The sequence below is a fragment of the Solanum tuberosum genome, unplaced genomic scaffold (genome assembly GCF_000226075.1).
Source record: "Solanum tuberosum cultivar DM 1-3 516 R44 unplaced genomic scaffold, SolTub_3.0 scf00092, whole genome shotgun sequence".
Classification (NCBI taxonomy): Eukaryota; Viridiplantae; Streptophyta; class Magnoliopsida; order Solanales; family Solanaceae; genus Solanum; species Solanum tuberosum.
The window spans coordinates 757,578-771,360 of NW_006239019.1; the positions used below are offsets into that span (position 1 = coordinate 757,578).

Below are 13,783 nucleotides of genomic sequence, written 5' to 3' on the forward strand. Positions count from 1 at the left end.
CTTAAGTTGTCTTCTTCAATATCTCAGCCCTTCGTTTTTCCCTCCAATCCCTCCATGAACAGCGCTTGCAATAACCCCCTTCTATCTTCTTCCTTCCTTCACCAACCTCTCAAATCTTCAAGGTTCCCAAATGTATCCATTTTCTTCCCCATTATTTCAAACCCCATTACCCCAAATCGCTGTAATCCGATAAAATCAAGCATTAAGGGATGTATGGAGTCCAGGAATCCCACACAGAGAAGAAGCACAAGTCCAAGAAAATTCAAACCCAGATATGGAACTTCAAGAAGATCAACTATCAAGAAAAGTCTCAGTCAAGAACAAGTTAATTTTACTAAACCCATTCCTGATGACCCCGTGGTTGGGATTATTGGAGGTGGAATGTCTGGTCTTACCTGTGCTCTTTACTTGGAGAAAAGAGGCATTCGATCGACCGTTTTCGACACGGTTGGCTATTATTCTTTTCCCCTTTTATGCGTTCTTGAATCTATTTCACATTGCATTGTTTTAGTCCGTTTGTGATAATGTTTACTTCCCTTGGAAAGAAACTGTCCAAGAAAGAGTGTGTCTTTCTATATCTAGTAAGTTTTTCAATTACAACATATTATCTTCAAGTTTAAGACCACAAGATTTAAAGGACTACACAATTCTGTAATTAAAGATGACAAGATTCAAAAGTGTCCCTTTATTTTTTAAACTTTGTGTCCTGAATTGGGACGAGGGAGTATAGTACTCCCTCCATCTCAGTTTACATTTTGTTTTGACATGACCATGAATGTAGTAGTCCAAGTATTTAATTGTGTTTGAATGATTTGAAACCAAAACTAGTATAAAGTTGGCTTCTCTAAAAAAATTACTATCTATGCCATTTGTTTCTTCTCTAAATATGTATGGCTAAGTTTTACATTTTACGCTGTCAAACATTCATTAAAACAATTACTATCTGTGCCGCTGGTTTGTTATAATTGTTTGACAGTTATCCGTAGAGTTATATGGTGATGCACAGTAGAAGAATGCTATGGTGTATCTTCTTATCATGTTCGATTGCTTTAGGGAATACATGGGTTGGGAGGAAGAATGGGAACAAGAATGATTGATCATCAGCCTTTGATATTTGACCATGCAGCTCAGTTCTTCACGGTGACCAACCCCAAGTTTGCTGAGCTAGTTGATGACTGGTTGAAGAGAGATTTGGTTCGTGAATGGAAGGGTACAATTGGTGAGCTTGAAGTTGGTGGGCATTTTGTTCCATTTCCTTCTTCACCTCCTAAATATATAGGGGTCAACGGAATGCGCCCACTTGCGGATTCATTACTATCTCAGGTGCATAACCTTTTGTGTAATACTTAACACCGTTCTTCTCATAATGCCTCCATTCAACTAAACAACTCCCTTCAAATTTGTTTGTTGAGAATGTATGCTTAGTGGAATTCTTTAATGTTTGTGTTTGTAAGTTTATGAAATTTCACTTTTTCACTGTCCTTTTATGTTTTGGTCGCGTCATTTTTTTGGGGTGCTATTACCCCTCAATTTTATAAAAGTTTGATATGTTGGGCAGACTTCTTTGGTCAATGTGGTACGGCCTTGTTGGGTAAGCGCACTTGAACCATTTAATGGGACGTGGCACTTGAGTGAGAAGCAGAAGCCTTGTGGGCAGTTTGATGCAATTGTCATTGCACATAATGGTAATTATTTTCAATTTATATTGTAGTTTTGTCTTTAGATAGTCTTTTCCTTTGCAAAAATTAGCAAAATTTTAATGTGCTAAAGCAAACCTTCATTGAGTTTATCTGTCAAAGAGGACAAAACCTAGTGGTGGTGAAAGAGAAGATGCTCATAGTTTTTGGCCTATATTTCACTTCAAAGAGCCTTTTCTCCATAGCTATCAAAGAGCCTTTTCTCCTCATAGCTATTGGTGGGAGTTATTGAAGTAAAGTAATAATTGTTATCTTTTATTTTATCATCTTTTCCTTATAACTATGTTTGTTTTTGGTTATTCAACTTATATGCAGTAGAAAAACCTTTATTTTCCATAGTTTATCTCCGTGTGCCTTCGTTTCTTCTTTTGATCAAGAAAATTTATCTCCATGTTTCATTGAAGAATAAATTATTTGAGTTTTTTAGCCCCCAAGGTTTTGGTCTAGTGATAAGAGTGACCGTGATGTGTAGATTAGGTGCACATCGTGGGTTTTTGAACCCTGATGCAGACAAAAACGAATTGTGGTGTATAAGTGCATATCCACCGAGTTTCAAATCATGCTCCTCTAACCTCGGAAATTTCTCGGTTGTCAATTTTTTTCAAAGTTTTAATCGTCCTCTGATCTATGGGAACTAAAAGCATTCTTAGATCGTTCCCATTATCACCAACAAACAGTAGGGTTATGGATTAATAAAAATGTCTGTAATGAGGTATATGGTGATTAATAAAACCACCTTACCATATTAAAAAAACGAAAATGCAACTGGTAATGTCAAGATCTTGCAATATTTTGGCCATGTGATTTCAGGAGTAAATGCAACTGGTAATGTCAAGATCTTCACATAGACAAAATGCCCAAAAAATCATGTGTGGTCTCGAGGAGATTTTAGTTAAGAAAAAGAGGAAAACATTTTCAAGTTAGAGAATAAGTGCACTGATATTGAATACATATGTGAATAACGTTTTATGCTTGTTTGAAGAAGAGAAGTTGGCCTTCATAGAAATTTTGAAAATGCGTATTTACTATGAAATAATTATTAGGCTTTTGAAGACTAAGGTTTTAAATGTTAAATTTGCACTGACCCAATTAGTATTTAAGTAAAATAGAAGAAGCAAAAGCCTAAGAAAGAACAAAGCTTTACGAAACTCCTAGAATTGACTTGAGATAAGAAAAATATTGACATGGAAAAGACGATGATCATGGACCATTAAGAAGTTACTAGACAGACCAAAATGATTAATCAATTAAATGATGATCAATCTAGCACTCAAAAGTAGACCCGAAGGCAAAATTAAAAAAACCATCTATCCACTTCTGTTTTTTTTTTTTACAATTCAATGGTATATGAACAAATAGATGATGAGTTTTGATGTTTGATTCTGCCTTGGTGGCAGGCCAATTCTCAGTCCAATGGAAGAAAAGCCATGGAGACACATATCTAGTATAGTATTTATGGAACTGTAGGTCGCATGACCTCTGCCAATCCATCCTGCTATTGGTCTAGTCCTGCATCTTTTTTTATTTTTTTGGACAGGAACTTTAATCCCGCATCTTTTGATGATTTCTTAGTGTTCATGTGTAAGTTTATTGTTGCTTGCTTATGTTGACAGGACTTTATGCACTCAGTGTACTAGAGAAAGCACAGATACTTACACCTGCATAATTGTGATTTCTCCTTGGGTACACTCATATTTTGTTTTACATGTTGCCAGGAAAATGTGCAAATAGATTGCTTGCGGCATCAGGCTTACCCCTCATTGCAAAACAAATGAAGGTATTGGCAAATATTAGCTGGTCTTCTCTCATCGATGCATATGTATCTTGAATTTTTTTTCTTTCCTGTTTTATTGTTTCAATTCATGATTTTGTTTTTCATAACCTTTCACAGAGACTTGAACTCAGTTCTATATGGGCTCTTCTTGCTGCATTTGAGGATCCTCTGCCAACTGCACTAAATGCAGCGTCCCTTCCCTTTGAAGGGACTTTTGTAAAAGGGGTTGAATCTGTCTCATGGATGGCAAACAACACTAAGAAACTCTTAGCTTCAGATAGTGGTCCTCAATGTTGGACATTTTTCAGCACTGCAACCTTTGGAAAGCAGAACAAAGTCCCCCAGGTCTCTTTCTGTGACAATGCTTTGAGCTCAAACTATTTATTTTTTGATTAAGTAAATGTATTTCATTCATAAACATGGCTGAACTGTCCATATACAAGGGGTATACCAAAATATGATTCTCTACAAACTCCGTCCAAGCATCTATACAACAAGGAACTTTCTGCTTACACCGAAACAAAATAAGGGAACGGAGACTACTCCACAACAAGGGACTTTCTGCTTACACCAAAACAAAATAAGGGAACGGAGACTACTCCACAACAAGGGACTTTCTGCTTACACCAAAACAAAATAAGGGAACGGAGACTACTCCACAACAAGGGACTTTCTGCTTACACCAAAACAAAATAAGGGAACGGAGACTACTCCACAACAAGGGACTTTCTGCTTACACCAAAACAAAATAAGGGAACGGAGACTACTCCACAACAAGGGACTTTCTGCTTACACCAAAACAAAATAAGGGAACGGAGACTACTCCACAACAAGGGACTTTCTGCTTACACCAAAACAAAATAAGGGAACGGAGACTACTCCACAACAAGGGACTTTCTGCTTACACCAAAACAAAATAAGGGAACGGAGACTACTCCACAACAAGGGACTTTCTGCTTACACCAAAACAAAATAAGGGAACGGAGACTACTCCACAACAAGGGACTTTCTGCTTACACCAAAACAAAATAAGGGAACGGAGACTACTCCACAACAAGGGACTTTCTGCTTACACCAAAACAAAATAAGGGAACGGAGACTACTCCACAACAAGGGACTTTCTGCTTACACCAAAACAAAATAAGGGAACGGAGACTACTCCACAACTGGGAGAAACTCGACTCTACTCCTTTCTTTTTTTTTTGATAAAGTTAACATTTCATAGACAAAAATACACCAATAGTGTATTTTATTTAGTAATTACATCAGGAGTATACAGTCAGCAAAACAAAGAGATCTATCACCTATCCCCCTCCTGAACTATCTAAAAAGTGAGTCCGGCCAATCATTCATGTTTTATTATATTAGTCCCTTGTCAGCTGTATTAGCTTAATATTATATTTGAAGTGTTTCCAATCTTTAAATTTGTTAAATAGGAGGTTCTGAGCCAAGTTTTAGGGGATGGTTAAATTTTTGTGATTAGTCGTAAGTTGCTATATCAGCAGCCACATAGAACATACATGGACAGTATGATTGCTGTGAGAACTTTTCAGGTGAAGAATGTATGTATATTAATTGTGCGGTGTGTGTGTGTTTGTGCATGTATACATATACCGACGGCATTGGGCATACTCATGAATGATCAAATTTTCTTTAACAGGAAAGTATTCCAAATGCTACGGCGGAGAAAGTGAAGGAAGCTATGCTTGAGGGTGTTGAGAAGGCTCTAGGACTATCAAAAAGCTCACTCCAAAAGCCATTTTATACAAAATTACAACTATGGTATGAAGTTGTGTTGAACAATCTAGTCAATGTATGCTAATTGTCGCAAATGCTTAATACATAATGAGAAACTGAACGGAGAACTATCACATAGAGTATTTGTTACTATGGCATAGAGATGCTGCACCACTACCTATACAAATTAAGCCTTATTCAGGGCACGTTTTTCACTTCTCAGCTTCTTCTATCTGGATCAATTGAAACAAATTTTCTGCATGACATGGACCGACACTTCAATTATATTACCTTCTCTGAGATGGCAAAAGACTACCTCTTCTCCTACATGTCTTGTCTATAATTTTGGGTGACGGAGACTTCTCTTCATTGCTATTGATCATAGATTTTCTAATATAATTTATCGAGGCAATTGATCCTTCAAGCTCACATCTTTCCAATTTCAATCTAGGCAGTAAACAGTTGAACAATTTTGTTAGTTGGGAGTGGAGTGTTATTAGTAGGATCTTCTCTTCTGAAGCTGCTAAGTTTATAGCAATGGTCGTGTTTCTTGTTACTGCACTGTAGTTCCTGAAGCATGTCGAATATCTTGGAGTTGAAGCTGTTCTCACAAAGAAAAACTGGTTCTGGGTAACACTGAGGGTGTTTTATTAAGTATTGATGCTCCTATGTTAGGGTTAGTATTGGATTTGAACAGTTGAATTTGGAGTTTCGGTTACAGTTATTGTCCAAGAACATGACTTGGTGCTATGATGAGAAAGCTATGTATTCTAAGAAATGTGTGTTGCTTTTTTTGGGGGTGGGTGGGTGGAGGTGGGGGCTGGCTAACAATTTATTAATCACCAAAGTATAAGCAGGACAAAACCATAGCAAAACTATCACAGTTTGCTATCTACTTGAGACTCAGTTACAAGCAGCAAAATAAAACTAGAGCAAATTAAAGCAGGAGCTGTTGAATCTTGGCCCTGATGATACCTATAAGAGCTCTAACATTACATTTATAAGGCTTGGGCAATCCTCCTCCCTTTGAGCTAGCTTTTGGGGTGTGAGTTAGGTCTAAGACCTAATTTAACATAAGCAACTTGTTTAGCTACTGCCTACTTTTGCCTTCAAATGTCCTCATGTTTCTTTCCCCGCGTACTGCATGGTTCTGCAGTATGGTGTGTTGCTTTGTTGTAAATATTGAATGAACCAGTCCTGTTAATGCCACTTCCCCGTTTTCCTTTTTAGGAGTTTTCTGCTTATCTTTTTACTAAATCTATTGAAGAAGAAATTCTTCCCTGCTATCCATCTGTAATCATATGGTTTATTTTACTACTTTGCAGGGGTGCAGCTCTTCCAACCAACACTCCTGGAATTCCATGCATCTTTGATCCTCGTGGAAGGGCTGGTATATGTGGTGATTGGCTACTTGGATCAAGTTTAGAAGCTGCAGCTTTAAGTGGCATAGCTCTTGCTGATCAAGTAATCCCCCTGAATTTCATTTTTCTGTCTCCTTATTATTGGCTCACTGCTAATTATGATAAAATGTATAAACTTAAACCAGAGTAATATTTGTCATGTTTGTGTCCATAAAGAAGTGGATGTTGGCCCTAATTCAACCTCTAAAGCTAAGCTCAAGAGGTGAGGATTGTCCAAGCCATATTAAAGAGACCACCCAACCCTTAAAAGGCCGATGTGGGACTCTTCACAGTGTCTTTAACGTGTACTCATTTTATTGAATTTACTCTGACGTTTAAAGCTGAAATGTTATTCCCAAGCTTATAATAGGACCTTCCCTACAGATTGCAGATTACTTCGAACAAGGTGGTCCTTGCTCAGATGAGTTTGCTGTTGGTTTGCACGATGAATATAAGCCACTTGAAGGACATGATATAGGGCAGTTTCCAGGACTGGAATCTGTTGATCAAATTACAAATGTCCCAGCTTTGACACTCGCTACATGAACTGATCCTTTGACGAAGTCTTCTGTAAGTTCTTAAGCATTTATAATCTGTAATTCATGTCAGTTCCTTTTCTTAATGAAGATGCATTCTTCTTTTCTACATACATTTGATGCTCTTTCCTGTTTTCTGCGAAGGATGATTTGTTGGATAAAGCAAGTGAACAAATTAAGGCACACTATCGGAACAAGCAGTTTGCAATGCTGGTTATAGACATATACTTGAGCTGGAATCATTTTGCTAGCAGCTCATGCGAAGGTATCAGATCTTCTGCATACCGGTATCCTTCAGAATGATAACTTTAGAATTTTTCAAGTTGATGATAATCTTATTCTGCTTTCAGGTTCAGGCAAAATACCTGATAATCGAAACTCGAGTTGGATTTCTCGAACCTTCATCTTTCGGTTGAAGAGAAAAGTACTCAAAAGTCAGAAGTCGAGCAACGATATCATTAGATTCTCAGTTGGTGAGCAAGTTCTATAAAACCTTGAATGACGAATTCTACAATTTCAGAAAGAAAATTTTGTAGTTTGAATATGCAACTGTAGATGTATAAGAACTTCAAAAATGGTTTGGTAGGACTTCAAAAAGATGATGATCGACTAACCTTGCATCTTTCGTTGCTTAAATAGAATCATTTTCTTTGGATACTATAAGGGGTCGTTGGTTTGAAGACAAGTTATGTCAGATTATGATGAAATAAGCTATGATAGGATTAGTTATGCTGAGATTATTTTTTTATTGGTTGTTTGGTTTGTCAAATATATAGGACATAATTTCTAAGAATGAGTTTGGTTGTTTACAAAAATACACTAAGAATAAGTTGTTTGCTTATAAAAAAGGACTAAGGGGTACTTTTGTTATTTTACATTTTTATCCTGGGATTAGTATTCCACCCACAAGTAGGGATAATTTATCCTAGTCATAATTATTAATCATGGGATAACATACTTTGTAACCAAATAAAGAATTGAGGGGTACTAAAAATTTATCCCGAGATTAGTTTTCTTTATCCATCACACCAAATGACCCTAAGTATTAGAGTCAAGTATTTATACGAATCATTTTTTCTATCAGGCAAGTATTAGAGTCGAGTATTTATACGAAAAAAGTCCAATCAAAAAATTATTGATTGATCTAGCAATAGCAATAAGAGATCTTTTTTCATTCGATAATTGAACATCAAAAGTCCAAAATATTATTAAATTAAAATAAAATAAAGTAATAATGACATATTTGATATACGTTTTATTTAATCTTCATTTAGTTAAATTATTTATTTTATTCTCGACCAACCTTATAATGTTTTGTTGTTTGAATGGAAATTTTTCTTTAGAGTCAAGTATTTATAAGTAAAAGGCTAGATTGAGGAAAATAATAACATATCAAAATTTAGAATTATAATTATTCGAACGATATCAAATGTTTTTATTAATGTCAGATAAATTGAAAAAGATAAATATATTCATACAGTAACATAAACTTGATGTTTATATTAACTTGTGTCACTAATTGATCTCAATAACAAATTTTGTAATCAATTGAATATAGCTAATTAATATATATCCATATATTGCTTAAAGATGAAAAATTGATAATTATTGTTGATGCCAAGTAAATTCATATGATTTGGAGAAATAAAATATGTAGTTTATTAATTAAAGGGATAAGGGTCTGAAAAATACCCTAACTTTGGTCGAATTTGCTGTTGCAATACTAAACTTTCATAAGAACCTATTACCTCCCTAGACTATTTAATACCATATTTTTTACCCCCTGAACTATTTAATAGTGTATTTTAAAGGTATATATGTGCCCACGTGGACACATTACTATTTATAATTTTACATTATTTTATGTCCACGTGGACAAATATATATGTTTAAAATACGATATTAAATAGTCTAGGGAGGTAATAGGTCCTCATGAAAGTTTAGTATCGCAACAACAAATTCGACCAAAGTTGGGGTATTTTTCAGATCATATCCCTTAATTAAATAACGTATCTCATAATTTTGGTTAAGTTTATTTTTTTCAAGACCAAAATATTATTGTCATAATTATATATATTTTTTTAATATATCTCTTTTTAATAACCCATAAGTTTGGTTAAATTTATTTTCCTTGATATTTTTAATTATCTTTAACTCATCATATCATCAATATTTAACTTTCTTTTAAAATATATAATATTAATTGAAAATTTGAATATCAACATGGTAATTAATAAAAATGAAAAATTAATAGAAATTTTATAAGAGTTATTTAAAATAATTTAAATAAAAAGATATTGTTATTTATCTTTTTTCCTAATTTGACTTTCAAAGGTACTTTTTTTTTTAAAAAAATAGTCAAACATAATCTACTTATCAAAATCATTTTTCAAATTAATTAGTCAAACACAAATAAATTTTTTTCAAAAATACTATTCAAAAATATTATTTTTAAAAATAAACAATTTTTAACAATAATGTTAAACAATTTCAAATAAACTCTAAAGAAAGTACAATGATGGCTGTAATTTTATTTTTTAGAGAAACATCAAATACACCCTTAAATTTGGCGTAAATTATTAGTTTCGTCCTCAAATTATTGACAGCCTTAAATATACCCCTCTACTTGACTAACTAAACTTAGATACACCCCGACACACTCCCGATATGCCACATGACATAGCAAGTGGTCTCAAACTCTTGTAGGAGTTTGAGGCTCTTAATAAAAATCGAGAGAAGCATTGAAAACATCCTTAAACTTGACAAGAATTTAGGGATGTATTTTACATTTGTTGCAAGATCGGGGTGTATTTAACTTCAATTAGTCAAGTAAATGAGTGTTTTTAAGGCTAACAATAGTTATAATTGAAACTAATAATTTACATCAAGTTTAAGAGCGTTTTCGATACTTTTCTTTTTTTTATTAAAAAAAAATGTAAACTCAAATCCCAATATAAATCCCCCCTCCTTCTTGGCACATTATTCACATCCCCCATTTCCCTTCCCCTTCCCCTCCTCTTCTGCTTCTTCTTCTCTTCCAAAAAAAAAAAAAAATCTCAAATTTCTCCATTTTCAATTCTTCAAGAAAATGAGGATTCGAAAACCCATACCCAATTCACCATCTTCATCTTCATCATCGTCATCATCTTCGTCTTCTTCGTCTTCCTTGTACACCTTCTCTTCCCTAACCGATAACTCCTTTGCTTCATCCATAGATTCATCTTCCTCAACTTCAACTTCTTCCTCTGTCACCACTGCTAGATGTCAAGGCCTTGATCTGCTAGTCAAGGCCATTCATCAGGTTACTGATGGTTCTGTTGTGGGTGTCCCTTACATTCAGAAAAGGGTCATCACGAGGAGGAGGAGAAGAGTTTTGAGCTTTGAAAGGTTTTTTATAGCAGAGTGTTTTGAGAAACAGGATGATGGGGTGAAGTGCAAAGATGGGTCGTTGCCTAAAAGACAGCAAAGGAAGAGATTGAAGACTGTTCCGACTAAGTATCAAGATTCAGCGATGATTCAGTCATCAAAGCCGAAACCCAAAAGCCGGAGACTTCAGAGATCTGCTAAGATTTGTGAGGAATTGGGGTCGTGAAACTGTTTTTCTCTATTTTGATTCTCCTCTTTTTCCGAGATCTTAGATGATCTTGTTCTCTTAGAGGTATCAATTTGATATATAGTATTTTTGCTTTTTTTTGGTGGATGGGTAATTTTTCTGTTTTGAATTTGTAATGGAGTATTTTATAGTGAATTTTCTATCAATGAAGAAATGGTGAAAATTGAAAATTTTGGGGGTATCAGATTCTGATCTGACTTGTGAATCTTTGGATTTCATAGTAGCTACTCAATTTTTGTATTCTACTAGATTTTGGATTTATGAAATTGGTTAGTATCCCAAGATGAAATTTTGAAAGATTTTCTTGAGTGTTGGTCTATGGTTTTAAGGAACTTTTTAATTCATTGCTCAAAAAGTTCACAATTGACTTGTGTCTTCTGTGTTGGAGATGTTCATCTTATCAATAGTGAGCAAGGTCAAAACTTTCTGAGCTCATGTGTCTATGGTCTAATTCTTGATTTCTACTCTCGATATTCACAACTTGTAGTTGAGATTCTGATTAATTTGGATGGATTTAGGGTGATGCAGCTTGTCACTTTACTTATTTATGGCTTGCTTAGTTTACTGTTTCGCCTCCATTGATCTCGGATGATGAAGCTTGATAATGGCAGATGTTAATCTGATAGGTAAGCTAGTGAGTTTCGTACACTCTACCATTCCTGTGGTTTTATACTGGGCATGTTGTTACTGTTGTTGTTGTTGTAAGCTAGTGACTTGGTTTAGCATTATGGTTATCTTTCAAATTACTCACGTGTGAGTTGGTAAAGTCCAAGCTGAGGCTAAATTCCCAGTAGACTCTCGTATTTGGATTTTCAAAGCTTTACAATTTGAGTTTCTGGCAATGGAACAACTGCTTTTTGCTTAATATAAAGAGTGTGTCATTTCTATATTTTCAAATATGTTGAAGGAGCTTAAGATAGAACAGGTTTTTGAGGAGTGAGACTGAGTCATGAGCTGAAGCAGCTGCTCCTGGCAAATTTAATCACCCCTCTATTACTAAGCACGTGTTTTTCATATGACAGTGGTGTTTCGGCCAGTTTGGGCGCAACTCGACTAGTCCACCACCTGCTACCTCCTACAGGTACCAGCTAACTTACTCTATATACCAAGATGCAAGACATTTTTTGGTACTTCTCTATATACCAAGATGTAAGACATTTTTTGGTACTTCTTGTAGTGGTCTCCCATGATTTTTCGTCCCGCTTCAGTGACTACTAGGCCACCTCCTCTGGGTGTGGCAATTGTAAGCACTTGTCTTCTTTCTTTCTTCTGTTTCCTTTTGTCAAGCTCTTGTAGAAGTGAAAACAGTATAAAAGTTTTCAGCTAAGAATTGCTTTAGCCTATGGACTGTTATTAAAGCAGCCAGGACAGTGGGAAGCTTCTTGGCACTGGAAGATGAAACATGTTTTAACTCAGAATAAATAGCAGAAGAGAGGTTTAGTCCTATGCACCAGATGTTATCTGTGTCGAGAAAATCAGGAATCAGTTGAGCACCCTTTTTCTCCTCTGCAGATTTGCCAGACTGTTGGGATCCTTTTTAAGTATTAGACGTATTACGTTGGTGATGCCTCGTTATGTAAAGGGGTTAATGGAAAGTTGGCAGTAACAGGTGGTTCCTAAAGAGTTAAAACAGATATGGAGGACTGTTCCATTGTGCATTTCTGGAAAGTTGGCAGTGGCAGTTTGAACTGCTTACAAAATTTGTAGTGCAAAAGTAGTCTACTGACTACTAGTAAGTCTGAATCAGTATATGGATTTCTTAGATTTGTTAGGAAGGAGTTTATAATAGGCTGCCTGTTCTGAACTTGATATTTTGTGCCCCTTTCTGGACCATCTCGGTACACTATTCAATAAAACCTTTTCCTCATCAATAGTGAGCAAGTTCAAACTTCTTGAGCTCATGTCTTTATGGTACAAGTCTTGATTTCTACTCTTGATCTCCCAAACTTGCAGTTGGGATTCCGATTAATTTGGATGGATTTAGGGTGATACAGCTTGTCGCTCTTAACTTATTTATAGCTTGCTTAGTTTACTGTTTTCTCCATTGATCTTTGATGATGAAGCTTGATAATGGCAGAATGTTGTTTCTAATAGTTAATCTAGTGAATAAACTTAGCATTATGGCTATCTTTCACATTTTATTGTTGTGTGATTTCGGGAAGTGCAAGCTGAGGCTTAATTCCCAGTAGACTGGTATCTTGATTTCTAAAGCTTTTACATTCCGAGTTTCTGGCAATGAAAAATCTGTTTTTTGCTCAATATAAAGGGTATATAAGCGCTTCTGTCTTTTCAAATACGTTGAAGGGGCTTAAGATAGAACATGTTTGAGGAGTAAGTCATGAACTGAAGCAGTTTGTGTGGAGCTCAACTAGTCCACACGACCTGCTACCTCCTACAGATACCGGGTAACTAACTCTATATTTAAGACATTTTTCTGTACTCGATGGGAATTATATTGAACCTTCATCTCGTGATTCTTTTATCTCGTTTCATTGATGCAACTTTCAATAGTTGGTTCATATTAAGGTTCAAATTTGTTAAAAGACGAAAATCAATCCATTTGAATGAAGCTCAAATATAAGAGGCTTGCTATTTAGTTAGATTTGCAATCCAATAATTGTAAGAGTTGAATGTCAAGGCCCATAAACTACTAAAAACTAAAGAGGTCTCCAACTGATCACACATGTTAAACTTTCCAATTGGATCCACTATATAGTATATACACTAGATATGGGACCCCGTGCCAGCACGGGGCCCAATATATGTTATTGTTTCTGTTTCAATTTCAATTTATGTGATATATGCATATGAAATTTGAAGTTGATCAATTTTTTAGTATGTTTTTATATATTTTAAGTTGCTAATTTTTTTTATTTAGAGTATGTTTTACGTAAATATATTATAAATCACAATAATTAACAAGTTAATATAAAAAAAAAAACTTATAAAAAATTCATTGACTTTTGAAATTTCATTTGTATCACATAAATCAGGACCGAGTAATATATATGAAAATTACATAAAAC

At 35.0% G+C, this 13,783-nt stretch overlaps 1 protein-coding gene across 2 annotated transcripts; it reads left to right on the plus strand.

Moving 5' to 3' along the window:
* On the plus strand, positions 1–7,686 carry LOC102578531 (uncharacterized). Of its 2 annotated transcripts, none has more exons than XM_015308909.1 (10): positions 1–447; positions 1,054–1,323; positions 1,559–1,685; positions 3,413–3,474; positions 3,589–3,816; positions 5,132–5,253; positions 6,534–6,672; positions 6,993–7,178; positions 7,289–7,409; positions 7,495–7,686. In XM_015308909.1, the coding sequence occupies exons 1-8, from the start codon at positions 55–57 to the stop codon at positions 7,152–7,154; spliced, it is 1,503 nt and encodes a 500-aa protein (XP_015164395.1). In that variant the 5' UTR covers positions 1–54; the 3' UTR covers positions 7,155–7,178; positions 7,289–7,409; positions 7,495–7,686. The 2 variants fall into 2 exon arrangements, with proteins under 2 accessions (XP_015164395.1, XP_015164396.1); XM_015308910.1 differs by having other exon boundaries at positions 7,308–7,409.
* The last annotated feature ends 6,097 nt before the right edge of the window (positions 7,687–13,783 follow it).

Bases quoted from the DNA above. Each gene is read 5' to 3' on its own strand.
- LOC102578531 (XM_015308909.1), top strand. From the start codon at position 55: ATGAACAGCGCTTGCAATAACCCCCTTCTATCTTCTTCCTTCCTTCAC. The intron at 3,475-3,588 runs GTATTGGCAAAT...AACCTTTCACAG, and splicing joins TCATTGCAAAACAAATGAAG to AGACTTGAACTCAGTTCTAT. The intron at 3,817-5,131 runs GTCTCTTTCTGT...TTTCTTTAACAG, and splicing joins AGCAGAACAAAGTCCCCCAG to GAAAGTATTCCAAATGCTAC.